A 20,954-nucleotide genomic window follows, 5' to 3' on the forward strand; every position below is an offset into this window, starting at 1 on the left:
TTGTTAACAACAGATTCTCCTGCTCCTCCAGCCGGAGGCATTTCCAGAAACAATTCTCCAGATCTTATAAATCAAAGCAAAATAAAGGGGAGAGCGCTGTAAAAAGTGCACTGCCAAAATGGACGATGGAAACTGCCCTCAAGCCTCTGTTGATTGACGCACTTTTGACGTTTCCACAATTCCACACAGCGCAGCAGCTTACTCTACTCACCCACACACAGCCACACACAGCCACACGGGTCGTATGAGCAATAAATTAAACACAAGTTCTCGGAGACCGGGAGGGCTTTTTGGGTGACTGGCCAAGCTGCAGTCTGCCTTTGTTTTGGAATAAAAAACAGGCAGAAGAAATATGATGTTCTGCAATGTTGCTGGAAAAGCCAAGAAAAGCATAAAGGAAAAAGGAAAAGAGAAACGAGAAAAGAGAAAAGAGAAAAGAAAAGCATATCAAGAGAATAAAATTTCATGGCAGGCAGGAGGCAAACGGCAATTGGAAAGCGGAAAAGCGGCACACGATTGCGGCATGTGGCAGCTATAAGAGAAGCGTTTTCATTTCATTTGGCAAAAATGTTTATACAAAACCAATTTTACAATTTTCGATTCAATTTCTGTTGCTGACATTTCACTTAAACGAAAACCTTAAAGGCGCAATTCATTTCCCCGCCCCGTCTCCCCCTCTCTCTTCAGTTTCTGTGTGTGTGTTTGTGCTTTGTTTGTGGTGGCAGGGGGGCATATGCCTTCTGAGAACTGTTACGCAAGGCTGTGGCAAATAGCTGGCACAATATTATCATATATAATTGAAACAGTTTAGCCACGAAAATGAACCATGAAAAACTTGTCTCGCTCTGCTCTAATTTCCGCCAGGCACTTGGAAATGCATAAAAAGCCGAGCGATAAACTAATATTCGCCAGCCAGCCAGCAGCAGCAGCATGTGCCACCAAATGTGTCATAAATGTATGCCACACACACACACATCACACATCCTGCATACAGCCATCCCCGTCCCCATCCACCCATCATCCAAGAGCAATATCATCGCATGAAATGGCCGCCAAACCTCAAGGACAACAAAAGTTAAAAATTCGTTTATGGCGAGCGATAAAATCGAATAAAAACAATTGGCACATCAAAATCCGCACCGAATGCCAGAGATCTTCATTGGCACTTTGCGAGGGGGATGGATGGATTTACCATGGAAAATCGCAATGCCTGAGTACAATTGAAAAAATTCTGGCCATATGTTGCAGGCGGCAAAAAGCAGCCAAAAGAAATGGCTGAAGTAAATAAAAATAATCGAAGCGCAAGGCCTGAGCAAGTCGACGGTGAAAGTACACTAGGAAATGGAATGGAAGGAAATCTACACGGAAATAAGTATGTGGTGTGCTCCTTCGTATGATTGTGGAAATATTCTCAACTAATTCAAGTTAAAAGGCAGCCCTTGATCTCCGCTTGATCTCTCTCGCATCTGCAGTTTGCCATCAAAAGAGCTTGACATACTTTTAGGCTGCAGCTGCCAGCTTGCCGCATCACCCAGCTGGATCTGCCTCCCAGCATAGAGTATCCACAAAAGTCAAGGAAAATCACAGCCTGAGGGTTGGTTCTGGCTGCCTTCGTTGCCTGTCGTCTGCCTTCCTACCCTGATTCGCTTCAGGCGCCAGCTGGTTGGCCACTTAGGCCGCTGATGGAATTGCTTATGAATTATACAAGAATATTAGAACGTGCCCGAAGATCCACTTGCACTTGCCACGAATCTGTTTGCTCTATTTGGAATATTTCAATTGCCTCCAACCCCGCTCGTTGCGCCAGAAAAAGAAGGAAAACTTTGCTGTAAATACTTTATTGGAAAAGTATGTGCCAAATGGTTATTGGCGGGAGGGAGGACAGCGGCAGCTCGGATCAGGGACAAACAAATTGGGCGCTAAGTTGGCTGTTATTGGTTTTTATGGACGGGCATAATTTGACTTTTGTTTGCTGGCTGCCCCGAAAGCGGCTGACCTTGATGATGATGATGGCATAATTGAGGCTGCCCTGCCCTGCCATTGCGGTCGAAATGGAAATCGTTTGTTCGATTACGTGTATGTTTAATATTTGTACATCTTTTATTGTTTATGGGTATATAATTTACAGGCAGAGAATTCGCATTTCTGCATTTCCTTAGTCGATGTTTACATTTTAGGCACAAGCTATACAAAAGGTGTTAAATTAGTCGGAGCTTACTTAACTACAAATTGGCATTCAGTCAGTCGCAAACAATTATTCAGACACTCGGTTCATACAAAACACTCACACAAGAGAGACACAGAGAGAGAGAAAGGCAAGCACAAGGCAGCGAAAACCACTATTCAAATTCAAAACGAAACGGTAAAAAGCTCTTAACCGGTAACCGCTAAGCTAAGCTTTCAACTTCCCATTCCCAGGTTGCTGTACGTGCTAAGCGTAGCATTGGTTGATGTCTCGGATGAATCGTTGGAATTCCAAGAGAAAATCGAATGCTCAGTGATAGCGGGAAAACTGCGATATGCTGTCCTCATTTGGCGGTGCCACCAACAGAATGGGCTGCAGATTCAGACCCGTAATGTGTGGATTGGATTTCCGTGAGCCTGCCAAACTAATGGCATCCGTCAGATAGGCATTGTTGATTTCACCTGCAAGAAAAAGGAGAGTAAGATAAGAAATAGAGACATAAAACCCATGTAATTCCCGACCTACCTTTATAGAGCGACGTCTGATAGAGTGGATCTGGCTGCAGACGTACGTGCCGCGTGGCCAAGATGAAGGCCAGAGTGGCCAAGACGACACCGTCCACGCAGCCGATTATGGCCAGGGGATAAGCCCAGCGAATGCCGCAGAGGCCCAGCTCGAATCGATTCGCTTCCGGGCCGCAAATCTTGCGGAAATCATCCGAATTCCAGCCAAAGGGAAATGCAGCGCAGGCCACAATCATGCACAGAGCTAGAACAGAAACATGACAGAGATAGAGACATCAGAATGTGCCACAGAAATGTGTCTGACAGCAGAACGTGCCCTATTCGATATGGGACTGACTGGTAGATATCGCAATAGAGAGAGAGAGGTAAGCCCCACCTGATATTATCTGCATCCAACCGCAAATGTGGAAAACACGCGTCGACTTCATAAACAGCAAACAAACCAAGAAGAAGATGGTCAACAAGGCCAGCCCAATGGCGCCCATCATGAAGAAGGTTGCCAACTAAACACAAAGAGATAGAAAGAGAATAAAGAGAGTGTCGTATATTATGTGTATTTTGCAGCTACTCACTTGAAACGAGAAGGTCGGCACCGCCAATACGTTCTCCCAGCGGCGGCGACAATTGTCAAAGATCTCATCGCGCTGACATTGCTGCCAGAGTCCCAGCCGGCCAGCGCCATCATTGTCCGGATCCCCAATCCATTCTGCAAAGAGACAGAGAGAGAGTTGCGTTGAATTCTCTGGCAGATTTATTGTTTGGCTTGCCCCACTCACCTGGCGTCACGAATGCCACAATGCCAATGATGGCATAGCAGATGGTAAAGATGGCCCAGAGCACGCCGATCGCCTTTGAGTTGCGAATGTACTTGGAGGCGTACAGATGTGTGGTGTCCACGTACTCGATCTTTGTGCCCATTTCAGTGGAGTTGCCTCTTTGTTTGCTTTGATTACTGTGTCTGTGAATGGAGTTAAGTATGGTTAAATGTTGGGAGCGCGACTTGGGGAGGAGGAAGCCAAAGCAATCAGAGCAGCCACAACAATTGCCTTTTTTGTCGGTCATAAATCGGTTTTTAAGCTTATTAAATAGCCCAGCTCTTGGTTTGATGACCTCGCTGGCAGCCAATGGACTTAAGTCTGGTATCTAGGGCTGCTAATTGAGAGCCCCTGCAACATCCCAACTATGATGCAAGCGGAGGATGATGTATGGATTCCCTTTCTCTATGCAACTATCTGTCGAAAACATTTTCAAATCATTAAACATGCTTTTTATGAAATTTTCCCCTTCACTTCAATCAAAAACTGAGCGCCAAAAAAAAGCAAACACTCACATTCGCATTTGCCAATTCAGCTGCGAGCAACAATAATCGTTAAAAAAAATATAAAGAGAGAGAGATACAGCTTGAGGCCACATTTTTGGCTACCTTTTTACTCTCTCAGCAGCTTATGGCTTATGGCTTATGTAAATCAAGCAGATAATTGCCGAGACAGCCATTAGCTTTCCACGCTTGCCTCACATCTGCCACTTGCCACTTTATTCTATACCACAGGGCGACAGAGAGAGAGAGAGAGGGAGCCAGCGATCAGCTAAAGACATTATGCAAAAGATTATTGAACAACGAGTCGGAGGGTCTAATTTTAGCCATGATTCATGGCTCAAGCTGGCCAAAGAGACAGCCAGCCAGGCAGCCTTCCTATCAATAACAAACGTGTTTCGCTTTCAGTCAAATCTCAGATTGCTCTGGGAGAAAATGTGGCCGACTGAAGTGCATTTTCATTAGCTTTGTCTTTGTCTCTCGCGAGTTCCCAGCCCCCAAATTCCCTACCCATTGCGTTGCTTAATTTATTACGTTTCTTTTTGTGCGGGAACTGTGGAAATTATAACACAAAAGACTGCGATCTCTCTCAATGTTGGTCAAGATTGGTTCATTAAAGTGAATTAAACCCCAAGCAAACAAACAAACAAGTCCAAGTCCGAGTGCGAGTCCAAGGCAAAGCGGAATCGATTAGCATTTCAATGCTAATAACAAAAGAGAGAGTCGATCCAGAACAAAACACACAACAACCCAGTAACATAAAGAAACACTCCCCAAGTGGCACGTGATAACTAAAGTCAATGAAGACTTTGTTGGGAAAGCCAAGCCTGAAAAGCGAGTCGCGTCTCTGGAAAATTATAGTGGAGTGGAGTGTCCAGTGTCCAGTGCCAGACGCAGACCCAGACCCAGACACGGACGCAGACGCTGTCCCGGTCGCTGTCATAATTGCAGACAAACCGCAGACGAGTAATAATTTCCTTTATTTTCTGTTTGAATTTTCTGTGGAGTAATTTGTGAGTGCATTCAGCTGGGTTTTTCGAGTGTACATAACTCATTCCATGGGATCGATCGCGACCGAAAAGAAAGTGACCAGCGAAAAGGCTTCGAGTGGAAGTACCAAAAGCAGCCACAGCAACAGCAACAAAACTCTGCTATGACGAGGCACATACTCGAACGTATGGTCAAGTCTCTTGGGTTACATCCGCTCACCCGGCGGCGGCGGCGGCGGCGGCATCAACTTCGACTTTGGTTTCGAGTTTCACTTACAGCCAAGAAATACAGGAAAGAAGTACGGAAAAATCAAAGTTAAATTAACAGAAATAAAAGAGGAGAACCCTCCAGTGCAGCTGGCACAGCATTTAATGAAATTTCAGTAGCTAAAAGTCGAAATAAGGTCAGTTGGGTAATGCCGCTGGCGCGGTTGTTACCTTAAACGTGGCTCAAAGCTGAAACTCAAATGTGCCAATGCGAATGCAGTTGCATTGGCAAAAATTGCCTTGGACGGGGCTTTCTTTTTAACATCAGCGCCAACATTGGTCATTCATTCAATCTCCACCCGAGACGGAGACTTGGACTGGGACTGAGGCTGAGACCAAGATGACTTTCTACTTTGTCAAACATAAATCTCACATTAGGCACAGACAGCAGACACACGGATGAGGGTGAGGTGAGTGTACACGCGTCTGTGGCGGCACCAGCAGCGTCTCACCTCACCCCCATTGGCCACGCACCGACAATTAATTTTCACATTTTCACAGCTTTTCCCTCTTTTGCTCGGCTAATTATGTCTAAGCGGAGGAAAAAGTATTCATTGTTCCGCATACCGCTTCGGGGGGAGTCTCTTTTTATGGTTTTCCTTCCTTTTATATTGGCCGAGTCTTGTAACTGGTTTGTTATAGCCGCATCTTATGTGTTTATGTGCGGTTGGTTTTTGGCCAACAATGTGGAACCTAAAACAGGTGGAAGACTGCCGCCGCCAATGGCTTGATTAACACGTTCAAACCCGCACTAGATGTCGGTTGCTAAATTCGAGGCACCGAAACACACACAGAAAACACCCAGAGACCAGAGACCAGAGCCAGAGGAGACCAGAAACTGGTTCCAAATATTTCAGAATTATGCGGAAATGCCATATAAACATGGCTTTTGTGTTCGTTCAGCCAGAATATGTTGTTGTGGTAACAGATGTATTTTTTTTCGTTTTATGTGGAATGTTTTTTTGCTGTTGCCCATTTCTTTTGCCTTCTCCTTTTGCATACTATGTACAGACGATTTCTTTTTCAACAGGGAGAACGGATCGTCTCGGATCGAATCGGAGTGCGAAGGAGTGAATGGGGGAAAGAGCTGAAGAACCGGACAACCGGCGAATGTTATTCTCCAGTCAGTTATCCAATACAACACATATTGACAGCATTTACAGCTGCCAATGCCAACCCATTAACCATCCATCCATCCATCCATCCATCCCAATGTGGGCTTGGAGAATCTTCAAGTTGGTTTTCTCCACTCTCTCGGGTACTAGAGTCCAATCAGGTCCGCTCACTCACTCACTCATTCATTCCCGTGCCCAGGTATGTGTCTCTATTTTTGTTTGTGCTGTTTCTTATTAGATCACGATTTGGATGTTGGCAAAACATTCGCGCATACCAAAAGCCAACACAGCGCGGTGAGGGTTTCTATACAGCAGCAGCAACAGCAACTGAAACTACAATGGGGGTCCAGGTCCATACATAATAGTAACTCACACCGAGAGATTCTTCGCTGGGCTTTTTGCCTACCACAAGCAGGGGCGCACTTTGGGGCCAAAGGGTGCCAAAAGGGTTCTGGTGCGAAACTTGGGAGACTGCTACAGCCAGGAACTTTACCCTTAGCCCTTTACTTTTCGTATCATTCAATATTCTTTCAGAGTCTGCGACTCCCTTTCCCTTGCTGCTCCTATTTCCATTCCCCATCTTTCTGCGGGTCTTATTTGAGCCGCCCTATTTTGGTGCCCTTCAGCGCGAAGGCCGCCGCCGCCACTGCGCCGCTGCAGAAGCCTCAACGGAGACGTTCGTTTGCCTCAAATAACGCAAAAAAAACAACACAAAACTGTGCCTCTTTCTGGTTTTTCACGTTACTTGAGCGCGCGCGCGCAGTCGCTCGCTGCTGCTGCTGTTGCACTTTCAATACGCATGGCTTCCACAGGGTACACACATGCATATGGATGTGACTGTGTGCGTGTGTTTGCGAATGTGAACGTTGCAGTTGCACCTCTGCAATATTGTTGCTGTGCCTAATGTTGTATATTTTTTTTGTAGGTTTTCCACGTTTTTTATGTTGGATGAACTTTGTTGCTTTCTGCGGCTTGGTTTTTGTACATTTGTTGTTGCTGTTGATATATTGTATGCCTGTGTTTGTGTTTGTTGCATAGTTGTTAAATGGCAAAAAGGGGCGCAGCGCAGTTTTGTCGGCACCTTTGGCTGACATTTACTTTTGCCGTTAAGTTTGAACTTAATTCGAGATTCGCACAACATTCGCTTACAGTGCTCGAGAACAGGTTTCGCCTGAAGGCGCTTGAATTGTATCACGGCTTATATACTATATGTTTATTATTTGTATTTAAATTTTTCAATTTGCATTAATTTGGTGGAAAAACTCGCGACTGAACTGAATTTATTCGCAGTGGGAGAGAAAGATCCGCTTGTTTTGGTGAAACCCGCTCAGAGAACCGTCGCGTTCAGCGCTTGAAATACTTGTGAGACGTTGCACAGGTCGGGCTTGGCACACAGTTATACCTGGCTGAGCCATAGCTGCGTTTGGTGAGCGAGAGACTGCAGAGAGAGAGAGAGAGAGAGAGTGCAAGATCGTGGCTGCCTTCGGATAAGTGCAGCGAAATTGTTGTCATTTCTTTTCAATTATTTTGTTGTTGATAAAATGCAGCAAACGAATGTGTTTCCCTCGCAGAGTTATCGAAATGTCTTCAGCTGAGATAGAGAGAAGAAAGAGATATGAGAGAAATTCCTGGTGCGGGACGGAGCTGGGACTGTTTGCTACCTGCAGGATGTAGGTGAATTCCTTTGAATACTTTCTTTGTGCAAGAAAATGCCAAGGCAAACAATTTGGCGTGGTCTGGGAAAATCTGGCAGTGTTTGTTCAAGACCTGACGAGATAAAATCAACAGATAAAAGATAAAAGGCAGGTAAAATAGCCGTTTATACAAATAAAATATGTTAATATAACAAAATTAAGTTTAATTTATTTCCAATACAGGAAAACCAAGGTTTTTCAAATATCTCTCGAGATCATATTCAAATTTCGATTTCGCGTACAATTCAAGTCACCCGCCAAATCTAATTCATCGCACATCTGTTTAAATACAGGGGGACTAAATGGGTTAAGTTTCTTGCATTAATCGGTATATTTGCGGTATATTTTCATGGGCTGATCAGCTGACTCTAACAGAATAAATTAAAAAATTATAAATTAAACGTTTCCCCCTTTTTGTCACAGAAAACCAAACAGAAAAATGAGTCAAATCAGCGCGGAAGACAAACTCGACTATGTGAAGTCCAAGATTGGCGAATATCCCAACTTTCCCAAAGAGGGCATACTATTTCGGTGGGTTATGGAGAGGTTATCAGACAATTAAGGTTTGCCCGCGATTGACAGTATGAATGTTATCTTTATGAGCTTGCCCAACTCTCTTATCACCCTATTAACATGTGTTTTACTTCCGTCTGTCCCAAACAGCGACATATTCGGCGCCCTGACGGATCCCAAGGCTTGTGTCTATCTGAGGGATTTGCTGGTGCAGTACATAAGGCAGAACCAGCCGGAAGTGGAGGTCATCGTGGGCCTGGACTCGCGGGGCTTCCTCTTCAATCTGCTGCTGGCCACCGAGCTGGGTGTGGGATGTGCGCCCATTAGGAAAAAGGGCAAACTGGCCGGCGAGGTCGTCGCCGTTGAGTACCAACTGGAATACGGCAGCGTGAGTAGCCTCAGATGATCCCATAGATTTCCTCAGTATGCAATAACTATTTCCCTTATAGGACACCTTTGAGCTGCAGCGTGCTGCCATCCAGACCTGGTCAGAAAGTCGTCATTGTGGATGATCTGCTAGCCACAGGTGGTTCCCTGCTGGCCGCCTCCCAGTTGGTCCGCAAAGTGGGTGGCGTTGTGCTCGAGAGCCTCGTGGTGATGGAATTGGTCGACCTGGACGGCCGCAAGAAGCTGGACTGCAAAGTGCACTCGCTCATCAAGTACTGAGGCTTAATGCTGCTCTTCCCGAACTGCATTTACTTACCGCAAAGCGATCCCCTCCAAATAGCAATATTTTTAACAACTTTTAACTGTTTCGTGGGTGTGAAAATGTATAGTAAAATATTTTTGTATCAAAAGTGATCTATTTATGGCTGAAGGTCAGTTCTGTGTTGTGCTTGTGAAGAGATTATAATGATATTGGACAGATGTTTGATTCTCAAAATAGGAAACATTTCCGCCTCTGGCTCTGATAACTTTTGAACCCACCCACGCGGCCCCTGCTGTTGCTCCAATGCAAGAGAATGAAACCCTTGCATTTCACTCGCTCTCTCGCTCTAGCTCTCACTGCGCATTTCACTCTCCCTGCGTCTGGTTAAGAACGAAACTTTTTCTCCTCTCTCCGATAAACAAATCAAATGGCCAAACAAGCAACCCAACCACCCCGAGCAGGGCTTGCCCTGGAGTGGAGGGGGAAGAAACAACTACAACAACCGTAAATAAACAAATGTGCAGGCAAAGATATCCAATCGAAGTGCAAATACCGTGGAAGTTCAACGACCACTGAGGGGTGCCCTGAAGCTAGCCCAAAAATCGAATATCTTATCTTTTGATTGCCAAAAAAAGGTACTGATGTAGATAACAGATACCAAAGGGAAGTATAATAATAGTTATGGTCTGTTATCTTCTGTTATGCCCAAACTCTTCCCCAAATCATCATACCCATCTACAGAGTGGAGCAGCATAAAAAGCCGAGCTCAAGGAATCGCATGCGCTGGCAGAGACAGAGACGGAGACGCGGGCAGCATGAAACTGAAACTGCCACGTTCTCAATGATAGAGAGTAGAGTGCAGGGTGCAGAGAGGGCATGCCCGTCTGCCTGCCTGCCTGCTGGCTGCCAGGGCCTCTGCTCATTTCGTATTTTGTATTTTTCGCATTTGATTTCATTCGTGAAATGTGCGTCGTTCGGTGATGACGGGCGACGGTTTGTGTTTGGTGACTTTTCCCCTCCAGTTTTAATCACACCAACAGCCCCCACACCCCTACCTCCACCCCTCTACTCCACCCATTTTTGTTTGGCGAAACCATAAGAGAAAGAGTGAGAGTGAGAGAAGGCGAAAGAGTGAAAGAGTAAACGAGGAGGCACATAATCACGGCACGCTTTGCAAATTGATATTGATTGCGCGCTTTTCTTCAATTGGCAAACAATTGAATAATAAAAAATACAACAAATAAAAAACAAACTAACCAAATGCTGCCCTCCATTGTGGTTGCTGTTGTGGATGGGCAGTGGAGGGGGGTGTAAAGAAAGAGCAAAGGCAAAGGCAGAAATGCAAAAGCAAAGCAATGGACAACACGTTACGTATACGCCTCTTACGCCCCGCATTTAGCATTTTGTTTGCCAACTTTTTGGTCTCTTTTGTGAGAGTGTGAGACTGTTAGAGTGTGTGTGTGTGCGAGTGAGTGCCTTTAATGAATTTAAAATAAATTAGAATAAAATAAACAACAATAAAAGAACCCAAATGCTCGCAGGGCAAATTGAAATTTGTTTTTTTGGCGAGAAGCCGCTCTAGAGCAACACACTCTGCCACTCAATCCCCCTCAAGATGCACTCCTTTTTGTGTACTTCCTCCCTGCTAACAGTAAAAATGGAGTTAAAAATCAATAAAGGAACTTTCGTTTGTTGTTTCCGGACATGCACTCAAAAAAGAGGTAAAAAAGGAAGGTGGAAGTGGAAAACAAACCCCCAAATCGAACAGAAACAAAGAGCAGAGCGTACAATTGTTTGGGCTGAAATATCAAGCAGTGACACAATTCAGGCCAAAAGCCACTCGACCATAAAGCAGAATTGTCATCAGGCTGTCAGACACACACACCCACACCCACAGCCACAGAAGCCGACAGATTCCATAGCTGAATGATCTATTTACTCTTTGGGCTCCGTTCCTCTCCCTCTATGTCTCTTTTTTTTGTATACTTTTTTTTTTAAGAACATTTAGCACAGAAAAACTAAATTTAGCTTTCCGTTTCGCAGCCATGAGCAACATTTACAAATATTGTCGCCAACTGCAGGCTGAAATTGCGGTCGCGTCGTAGCCCCCCGGAAATGTCTCATGAATATCAATAATAAATATAACACTATATATATCCAAGAAGAAAAAAAGCAACTGACAAACCAAGGAAGAACAACCAACAAGAGGAAGAAGCGATCCAAGAGAAATCAGTTCCTATGCAGCTATATTCGAGTTTAAATGAAATTGAGCAAGAGCCTGGCAAATTGTCGCACCATCCGGCGATATTTGCTCATCTTTACGGCCGTCTCGCTGCTGCTGCTGCCCCTCTCCCTCGTCTACCTGGTGTGGAACGAGCAGCTGCAGAAAATACGTGGATTCGAGGTGAGTGGCGCACTGGCGCAGTGGGTCAGAGGTGTGTGGGTTGAACCAGAACCACTTCAGTATCCAGTATTTGGTAGAATTTACTAGTGTAGCTTTTGTGCCCTTGCTTTTAGCTATAGAATGCTTGTAGAGAATGCCTGCCCCGCCCTGCCCTGCCATGCCTTTTGCCCTTCATCTAGCCTGACTATCGCCTGACTACGAAACCAATTGCAGGCACGCATCGATTGCCCCCCAAGTGTCCGTGTCCGTGTCAGTGAAACAGAGAAAACCCATCTGAAATTGCTATTAAAATATGAACGATTAAGCCCCCAATCGCAACCACCACTATCGCTGTGCAATCATCCAAATTCTATAAACAATTTGTTGTGTGAAGGGCATCAGAGCAACCCCATCGGAACAATCTCTATAAATACTATACGCAAATGAGAGGCAAATGGAATCGAAATGTAAAGCATTTGGCTATTGTTTATTTATCAAAGTTCGCACCTCGTTGCACGTTTATCGCTTTAGTTCTCATGGGTACTGGCACATCTGATCTGTGATCTTTGAACAGCTTAGACGAGTGCTAATGTCCGAGTGGAGCATTTGTTGTGACCGCCTGATTAGGTGCAAATTAATTCGAAATTAGCCAGCGGATTTCGCCAGCTCTATCGCCTCTATTTTGTGTTTTGAAACTGAAACAAATGCTGAGTGGAGAGTGGGAATATTCTAATAGAGCAGCAATTACCAGCACAAGCATGTGTGCGGTGCTCTTGGCTTATAAACACATAAGCTGGCCCGCAACGCCTCCGGGCACGCCCTCTGGCCAGCCCAACCCTTTGGTTAAGCCGCTTTGCAGTCGCTGGTCGTGGTCGTCGGAGACTTGGAGGCGCCCGTGCCTGGCCTTGGGCAAATGCTTGGCGAAAAGAGAAAATAATAAAAGAAAAACATTTGCTTAAATTACACTTAATTGCTTGTGGCATCATAAAAAAGTCATCAATGCTGGCTGCCACGCTGGCTGCTGTCGCATGAAAATCGATGCGAGGACTGCCACGAGGACTGCTACTTGTAGTCCTTCTGCCAGTGGGTAGACCACAATCAATAAACGCTTTCCCACTGCTAATTTGCATAACATTACCCAAATGACAAATGACAAATGCTTAGGCCAGGCAGGAGCCCACAAAAAAAAGAGTAAAAGCTGAAAGAACACGGGGGATGGCGGCATGCGGGTGTACATCGTGTTGTATGCTCTAGTTTCGTTTCGTTGCTTTTGTTTTGCCCGGCATACACGCATAATTAAGCACAGCATTCCACGGAACACCCACGCACACACACACACATAGAGACACACACATTCGCACACATGTTGATAAGGCAGTAGATACGATACGCCCACCCTAAAGATCCCAACCCCATCACAGCCCATTTCCGCACAGTGTACGTCATGCACATAGCGCCACTCTAGGCAGGAATTTGCAGTGTTCTTTGGCAAGCCGATGGTGGGATGCTCTTTGCGCTTTAATGGTAGCTCCTCCGCATTTTGTAATCATTATTCCAAGAGCGTTCCTCAGCCACAAATCAAGATAAAGATAAAGCCTCTAAAACCAACAAATTTATTCAGTTTTCCACCCTTTTAGCAGTCATTTATGTACCCTCAGTTAGCGTAGAGTTTCCTCCTCGCGTACGCGAGTCAAATGCAAAGTGGCTGCCATGACGCCAGCCTGTCCAGTGGCTGTCTGTCCCAGTGCCACTTGATTCATGTGGCGATCTCTAGATGCAAGTTGACACTGCTGTCTGGTGGTTTTAATTGAGATTGCTGGTCGCCCCGCGGAGTGGGCGACTGCGGGACCTTGACAGTGCTTGGCTTGGCCATTAGAAACGCTTGTAAATTACGCATACGCCATGTCATCTCCGCTCTTAACCCAAACACACAGACAGCAGCCACATCAAACACTATAACTAAATACAAAGAAAACCCAACAACCTGCCAATGCTTTTCTAGGCCTTTAATGTGCAACAGCAGCAGCAGCAGCCGCCACATCTGCAGCAGCAGCAGCAACAGAAGGAGCAGCAACAGCGGCAGCAGCAACAGCAGCAGCAACAATCGCAGGGGCAGACATTTCGGTATCCGGTGCTGCTGTTGAACAAGAACAAGAACAAGGAGCTGACCGTGGTGGCAACGGGCAAGACAAAGAACAAGTGGCGCTATGTTGATAAAGTAAATATGTAACCAGAACAAACACACACACACTTGAACACACACAACCGCACTCCACACACTCCACTCACACACAGGGCAAAAGTATAATTAATGATGTAACCGGAGAAAATTGTGCAAAAAGCCAAACACGAGTGTGAGCCTCTCCCCTCTCTGTGTTGTTTGTTGTATTGGCAGAGGCCTTTTTTGGGTTCGGCATTCGATTCGCATACCCCATAACCATATTACCATATTACCACATGCCTACATTTATCTCTTGGCAGCCATTAAGTTTCATTATTGTTTCGGAATTTGTTTATCCCGCCACAGGACATCAATCAGACACGCCTGCCGCTCATACCCGAATATGCCGTGCAGACGCTCACGTCGCAGGAAATGCTGCAGGTGGAGCAGCGCATGGATCAGCGGAGGGAGCGACTGAAGGACAAGTGCTCGGCCTATGGCCTGGATGTTTTAGGTGCGATAAACATACATATATACAGAGGCAGAGTGAGAGGAAGAACTTCCACTTCACATTAATCTTATTTACAGGTCACGACTCGTGGCACACACCCAACACATGGGAGTTTTTGGTCAACAAAAGTATCACATTATATGGTGAGAGCAAAGAAATAAACAAACACACAGGAACAGCATGAACTAATGCTCCACAAATTGTTTTTGTACAGGTGCAATGTGTTTAAGGCTGCCTCCTCGTCGTGGATGTTCAACTTTAATGTTCTCGCCGGCTACTCACCCAGTTATTTGCGCAAAACCAAAAAGATTCTACTCAATCTGGCCAGAGAACGCTATCCGCGTGTGTCCCTCGACGAGGTGAGTGGTGGAAATTGCAGTCATTATTCTGTTTTATCCTCTGTGACACTTTTTCCCCGTTCCCTTGCAGTTGCGCGAGGCGCAGAATGACTCGCTGACCTTTATCATTGCACGCAATCCCTTTGAGAGGCTATTGAGCGCCTATCGCGATAAGATGGTGTTCGCCCTGCCCTACTCCTTCCATGACAAGCTCGGCCGCAGCATTGTGCGCAATTATCGCAAAAAGGTGAGAGAATTAGAGATTGCAGCAGAAGGAACTCCCCTAACTAATGTTTATGGTAATCCCTGACAGCCCTCGCTGGTGGCTCGAGCACCCAACACCAAGTATCCTTCGTTTCCGGAGTTTGTCAATTGGCTGCTGGACCAGGTGAAGCGGGGCAGCTTCATTGACATGCACTTCGTGGCGGCCACGTCCTTCTGCACACCCTGTCTGATACGATTCGACATGATACTGAAGTTCGAGTCGCTCACAGAGGATCAATTATATCTAATCGAAAAGACTGGCCTGAAGCGGGTGATAGCGCCCGTGTGGCGCAACATGGGCAAAGGTGGCCGCAAGACGCACGAGATTCAGCATCAGTTCTACGCCCAGCTCACAAGGCACGAAATGCTGGAGCTCTACGAATATTACAAGTGCGTGCATCCAATCTTCTTTTGTTCGTGTACTAATTGTGTTTGCTCTCTTCCAAGATATGATTTCGAGCTGTTTGACTACGATATCCAGGAGTATCTACAGGTAGCCAGGCCAGACGAGTCCTCCGGCAGTCCGACGGCCACAAACAATTAACCCTCTAAAGCTCTGAATTCGTAGAATTTGCTAACGAAATGAATTAGTTCAACGAAAATACATATTAGCCGTCACAGTACGTAATTGCAAATGTTGATAATACTGAATGAATACAATAATAAACTTAAATATATTTAAACGAAGTGAAAAGAAAAGTGTTTCCCGTCCATCAAATCGAAAATGCAAGTGTAAATAGTGCAAAACACGCTTGGGCAAATTTTGCCGGTCTTTTGTCAATTAGTGTGCCCGCTTCATTGAACTTATAAAAACGCTGCCTAGGGCTGCACAACCACTCTTGGTTTCTTCCTCTTGCCTTTTCGTAATATTCTTACGTTTTTGCTCAGTCAGTTTGAACCTTATTTTTTCAATAATCCAACAAATAGGTGTCATAAAAACTAGATCATGTTGTGGAAAATGTATTCATCAATCGGATAAAATTATAGTTTTACTGCTGAGAGTCCTAACTAGCAGGCAATATTAATCTGAATATCAAAATTGAGGAAAACAATTTGGGATATACTGTGTACTATGAAAAGTAGAAAGTATATTTCGGTATATTTTTTTATCACCATGCGGTATAATACGCGGTCACACTGCTGACGCTGTTTTTCTTCTTCTTCCCTCGTCCGCCGCCGCGCAATTTTTTCGTCCGGCGGAATTCGCAAATGTGTGAAAACTAATTGAAGCTGAAATATAACTAAGATTGGAATAACCTACTTGTTGGCTTGGCTAGAGCAGCATCATGGCGAGCTTTGTGCTGGATAAAGAGGCGTTTGTGCGTCGCGTGAAGCGTCTCTACACAGAATGGAAGGTGAGTGGGGATCTCGCGCGTCTCGGTCTAGTGTCTGTTGTCTGGTGGCTTGTGTCCACAGGAGCCCCCAAATGCAGTTATTCAGTATTAAGAGACCTTCACGTGGGACAGAGATAAAGCAACAGTTAAATATTATTGTGAAATTCGCAAGCGAATTTGGATTTTCATGTCCCCAGCTTGAGTTAGGTTAGGAGGCGCGCGCGGAGATTACTATAGCGGCTGCCTTGTGGAGGTTTTTCAAACCATTGTTAACGTGTGTGTGTATTATCCGCAGGCACCCAGCATCGGCCACGACGATGCGCTGAGCAATCTGGACTGCATTATGAGCGTCGTTGGCTGCGACGAGGATGTCATCTACTCCAAGTCCCTGGCCCTACAGATCTGGCTGCTTGGCTACGAGCTTACGGACACCATCTCTGTATTTGCCACCGATGCCATCTACTTCCTTACCAGCAAGAAGAAGATCGAGTTCCTGAAGCAGGCCCAAAACATCAGCGAGGAGGGATTGCCAGAAATAAAGCTGCTCGTGAGGGATCGGGTAAGCAGAAAGCAGCGACATTCCCCTTCCACAATCTCAATCAACTTTTTTCTTCGCTTGGCAGACGGACAAGGATAAGGGCAACTTTGAGAAACTGATCAAGAGCATACAGAACTCGAAGAAGGGCAAGCGCTTGGGCGTCTTCAGCAAGGACTCGTATCCGGGAGAGTACTGCGAGTCGTGGAAGAAGATCCTAATGGAGTCGAAGTTCGAGCATGTGGACATCAGCACGATTATCGCGTATCTGATGTGCCCCAAAGACGAGTCGGAGATCAACAATATACGTAAGGCCTCCCTGGTGTCGATGGATATCTTCAACAAGTATCTCAAGGATGAGATTATGGACATTATCGATTCGGACAGGGTGAGTTCGCTGCGAGGATCAACCGTGACAATATCATTCATGCAATTAACTCGTTTCCTTTGCAGAAAGTGAAGCACACAAAGCTGTCGGATGGCTGTGATGCCGCCATTACCGAGAAGAAGTACACCAGCGGATTGGATCCCAGGCTACTGGACATGGCCTATCCGCCCATCATTCAGTCGGGTGGATCCTACAGCCTCAAGTTCTCCGCCGCTTCAGATAAGAATTTATTGCACTTTGGCGTGATCGTGTGCTCCCTGGGCGCCCGCTACAAATCGTATTGCTCGAATATCTCGCGCACCTTCCTGGTCAATCCCACCGAGGCCATGCAGGAGAACTACACGTTTCTGGTAAATGTGCAGGAGGAGATACTCAAGCTGCTTGTGCCGGGTGCCAAGCTGTGCGAGGTCTACGACAAGACACTGGGCTATGTGAAGAAGGAGAAATCGAATATGGTCGATAATCTCACAAAGACATTCGGTTTTGCCATGGGCCTGGAGTTCCGGGAGAACTCCATTGTCATTGGGCCCAAGTGTCGTGCGCTGGTGAAGAAGAATATGGTCTTCAATCTGCATGTCGGCATCTCCAATCTCACCAATCCCGAAGCGGCCGACACTCAGGGTAAAACCTATGCCCTCTTCATCGGCGACACTGTGCTGGTGGGAGAAACCTCTCCCGCCAGTGTGATGACCCCCTCCAAGAAGAAGATCAAGAATGTCGGCATTTTCATCAAGGACGACAGCGAGGAGGAGGATGTGGACGATAAGAAGACCTCCAAGGAGGATCAGGGCTCGGAGATCCTAGGAAGGAGTAAACGGAACGCTGTCCTCGACTCCAAGCTGCGAAACGAAATCAACACGGAGGAGAAGCGCAAGGAGCATCAGCGGGAGCTGGCCCAGCAGCTAAATGCACGGGCCAAGGAGCGTCTCGCGAAGCAGGGCAACTCCAAGGAGGTGGAGAAGGTGCGCAAGAACACAGTGTCCTACAAGTCCATCAGCCAAATGCCACGCGAGCCCGAGGTGAAGGAGCTGAAGCTGTACGTGGACAAGAAGTACGAGACAGTCATTATGCCAGTGTTCGGCATTCAGGTGCCCTTCCACATATCCACCATCAAGAACATCTCACAGTCCGTGGAGGGCGAGTACACGTATTTGAGGATCAACTTCTTTCATCCGGGCGCCACAATGGGACGCAATGAGGGCGGTCTGTACCCCCAGCCAGAGGCCACATTCGTTAAGGAAGTGTAAGTGTTGCTTTAGCATAGATCAAACTTTGGCTAATCCCTCCCTTCCCTTGCAGAACCTACCGCAGCTCGAACTTGAAGGAACATGGCGAGGTGGCTGCTCCGTCTGCAAATCTGAACAACGCTTTCCGCCTGATTAAGGAGGTGCAGAAACGCTTCAAAACGCGCGAGGCCGAGGAGCGGGAAAAGGAGGATCTGGTGAAGCAGGATACGCTGATATTATCACAGAACAAGGGCAACCCGAAGCTCAAGGATCTGTACATTCGACCCAATATCGTGACGAAACGAATGACTGGCAGCTTGGAGGCGCACACGAATGGCTTCCGCTACATCTCGGTGCGCGGCGACAAGGTGGACATTCTCTACAACAACATCAAGAGCGCCTTCTTCCAGCCCTGCGACGGTGAGATGATCATTCTGCTGCACTTCCACCTCAAGTATGCCATCATGTTTGGCAAGAAGAAGCACGTGGATGTGCAGTTCTACACGGAGGTGGGCGAGATCACCACGGATCTGGGCAAGCATCAGCATATGCACGATCGCGACGATTTGGCCGCTGAGCAGGCGGAGCGTGAGCTGCGACACAAGCTGAAGACGGCCTTCAAGAGCTTCTGCGAGAAGGTGGAGACCATGACCAAGTCAATTGTGGAGTTCGATACACCATTCCGTGAGCTGGGCTTCCCCGGTGCGCCCTTCCGCAGCACAGTCACGCTGCAGCCCACCTCTGGATCGCTGGTTAACCTCACAGAGTGGCCGCCATTCGTCATCACCCTCGACGATGTGGAGTTGGTGCACTTTGAGCGTGTCCAGTTCCATTTGCGGAACTTTGACATGATTTTCGTGTTCAAGGAGTACAACAAGAAGGTGGCCATGGTCAATGCCATTCCCATGAATATGCTGGACCATGTCAAAGAGTGGCTAAAGTGAGTGACTTACATTTGCGTTTGTTTTTCCCTCGTGTTTCATTTGTGTTTGTTCTTTCAGCTCTTGCGATATTCGATACTCGGAGGGCGTGCAGTCTCTCAACTGGCAAAAGATTATGAAAACGATTGTAGATGATCCGCAGGGTTTCTTCGAGCAGGGCGGTTGGTCCTTCCTGGATCCCGAATCCGATGGCGAGGAGGATAACGAATCTGCCGAGTCGGAGGAGGATGAAGCCTACAATCCCACAGATGCCGAAACAGATGAGGAGTCCGAGGAAGACTCTGAATACTCAGAAGCCTCCGAAGATGAGAGCGATGATAGTGATGGTAAATAAACCATAAATATTGTGTTTGTTTCCATAATTTACCACCCCTCTTCTTTAGATCTTGGCTCTGATGAGGAATCCGGCAAGGACTGGTCCGATCTGGAGCGTGAGGCTGCCGAGGAGGATCGAAATCACGATTACCAGCCCACCGATGACAAGCGAAATGGCACGAAATTCGAGTCAAAGAAGGGCGGCATGAGTTCCTCCAAGCACAGGTATGCGATTGGTCGGCCACCGTTTGGCGTTCAACCCAGGAATGTGACTTAACCTCAGCTCTCTCTCTCTCCTCTGTTTTATCTTTATCAAATTGTTCTCCCTCCCATTTACGCACACGTACCGTTCCACCCGTACACCCGTACACAGTCGACGCGACCGCGAGGAGCAGCGATCATCGTCGTCGCACAGTAAAAAGCATAAGTCGAATTCCTCCTCTTCCTCTTCGCATTTAAAATCCTCCAGCTCCAAACATGGCAGCTCATCTAGGTTTGTTAACGAAAAACCCCACCACCACCTCACACCCAACATTATCAGGCATAACGCAAGAGCATTGCATACCCATATAACAACCCACTCATCCACTCGCATTTGCATTCCTTTCACACCACACAAATCCCACACGAAATTGGCTTTTGATATTCAGCAATTTATGAAGTACATGAAAAAAGGCTGAAGCTTAAGTGACTTGACGCAGGGATGGACTTTTCTTACCACTTTCTTGATTGTTTTCTGACTGCAACAAATACTTCATAAATTAATGCGAAATTTCTATTCAAAAACAAACAAAAACCTCGAACCTCACCTTCGAATGTTGCTTGCTGCTAAATTAAACAAACAAATGCTGCGCCTTGTGTGAATAATATAGTAATAATGGATAAACAATTCTTCATCTTCTTTTTAAAGCCCGTCGAAATCGTCCAAGGATAAGTACCACAATCGGGACAAGCATCATTCCTCATCGTCTGGCCACAAGAGCAGCAACAAGAGCAAGGACAGCGATCGGAAGCGTTCGCGGGAGGACAGCCGCGACAATGGACACAAGTCGAAGAAGTCGCGGCGTTGAATTTGTGTTTTTTACTCGCAACTTTGTGGCTGCTACATCTACTCTTTGTGTGTTTCAAACTTTCCCTGTTATCAGTGTGTGTTTCTGTTAAAAGAGCCCTTCAACTTGGCCAACTTCGCCCTCCTCTTACACTAATCCCCTGCCCCCATTCATTTTTTCACCGCTTCAAAGTTGTATTACAAATTTAATAATTATAATACGATAAATACATGTAATAAATTAATTTAAGATACGATC

At 46.3% G+C, this 20,954-nt stretch overlaps 4 protein-coding genes across 5 annotated transcripts; 3 read left to right on the forward strand and 1 right to left on the reverse strand.

Annotated features, from left to right (window-relative positions):
* Window positions 1-2,070: 2,070 nt before the first annotated feature.
* On the reverse strand, window positions 2,071-7,758 carry LOC117895679 (LHFPL tetraspan subfamily member 3 protein). Its single transcript, XM_034803506.1, has 6 exons — window positions 7,545-7,758; window positions 3,486-3,667; window positions 3,282-3,415; window positions 3,086-3,212; window positions 2,711-2,953; window positions 2,071-2,646 (listed from the first exon to the last, which is right to left on the reverse strand). Exons 2-6 carry the CDS (start codon window positions 3,625-3,627, stop codon window positions 2,495-2,497), a joined length of 798 nt encoding a protein of 265 aa, XP_034659397.1. The 5' UTR covers window positions 3,628-3,667; window positions 7,545-7,758; the 3' UTR covers window positions 2,071-2,494.
* A 702-nt stretch (window positions 7,759-8,460) lies between these two features.
* LOC117895680 (adenine phosphoribosyltransferase) lies at window positions 8,461-9,399 on the forward strand. Its single transcript, XM_034803507.1, is given in 4 exon segments — window positions 8,461-8,620; window positions 8,753-8,990; window positions 9,052-9,081; window positions 9,083-9,399. Coding segments are annotated over 4 exon segments (546 nt in total). The 5' UTR covers window positions 8,461-8,528; the 3' UTR covers window positions 9,269-9,399.
* A 781-nt stretch (window positions 9,400-10,180) lies between these two features.
* Window positions 10,181-15,595, forward strand: LOC117895678 (carbohydrate sulfotransferase 11). Its single transcript, XM_034803504.1, is given in 10 exon segments — window positions 10,181-10,255; window positions 11,295-11,655; window positions 13,637-13,852; window positions 14,162-14,309; window positions 14,384-14,428; window positions 14,431-14,449; window positions 14,521-14,665; window positions 14,736-14,891; window positions 14,958-15,298; window positions 15,356-15,595. Coding segments are annotated over 9 exon segments (1,311 nt in total). The 5' UTR covers window positions 10,181-10,255; window positions 11,295-11,511; the 3' UTR covers window positions 15,453-15,595.
* Window positions 15,596-16,056: 461 nt separating this feature from the next.
* LOC117895675 (FACT complex subunit spt16) lies at window positions 16,057-20,952 on the forward strand. 2 transcript variants are annotated; one of them, XM_034803497.1, is made up of 9 exons: window positions 16,057-16,263; window positions 16,538-16,801; window positions 16,866-17,165; window positions 17,231-18,408; window positions 18,465-19,331; window positions 19,393-19,658; window positions 19,716-19,872; window positions 20,021-20,140; window positions 20,558-20,952. In XM_034803497.1, exons 1-9 carry the CDS (start codon window positions 16,195-16,197, stop codon window positions 20,715-20,717), a joined length of 3,381 nt encoding a protein of 1,126 aa, XP_034659388.1. In that variant the 5' UTR covers window positions 16,057-16,194; the 3' UTR covers window positions 20,718-20,952. The 2 variants fall into 2 exon arrangements, with proteins under 2 accessions (XP_034659388.1, XP_034659389.1); XM_034803498.1 differs by lacking the exon at window positions 20,021-20,140.
* Window positions 20,953-20,954: the final 2 nt, after the last annotated feature.

The sequence above is a fragment of the Drosophila subobscura genome, chromosome J (assembly GCF_008121235.1).
Source record: "Drosophila subobscura isolate 14011-0131.10 chromosome J, UCBerk_Dsub_1.0, whole genome shotgun sequence".
Lineage (NCBI taxonomy): Eukaryota > Metazoa > Arthropoda > Insecta > Diptera > Drosophilidae > Drosophila > Drosophila subobscura.

Bases quoted from the DNA above. Each gene is read 5' to 3' on its own strand.
- LOC117895679 (XM_034803506.1), bottom strand. From the start codon at position 3,627: ATGGGCACAAAGATCGAGTACGTGGACACCACACATCTGTACGCCTCC. The intron at 3,213-3,281 runs GTGAGTAGCTGC...CTTTGTGTTTAG, and splicing joins TGCCGACCTTCTCGTTTCAA to TTGGCAACCTTCTTCATGAT. The intron at 2,954-3,085 runs GTGGGGCTTACC...TTTCTGTTCTAG, and splicing joins TTGGATGCAGATAATATCAG to CTCTGTGCATGATTGTGGCC.
- LOC117895675 (XM_034803497.1), top strand. From the start codon at position 16,195: ATGGCGAGCTTTGTGCTGGATAAAGAGGCGTTTGTGCGTCGCGTGAAG. The intron at 16,264-16,537 runs GTGAGTGGGGAT...TATTATCCGCAG, and splicing joins GTCTCTACACAGAATGGAAG to GCACCCAGCATCGGCCACGA. The intron at 19,332-19,392 runs GTGAGTGACTTA...TTGTTCTTTCAG, and splicing joins CATGTCAAAGAGTGGCTAAA to CTCTTGCGATATTCGATACT.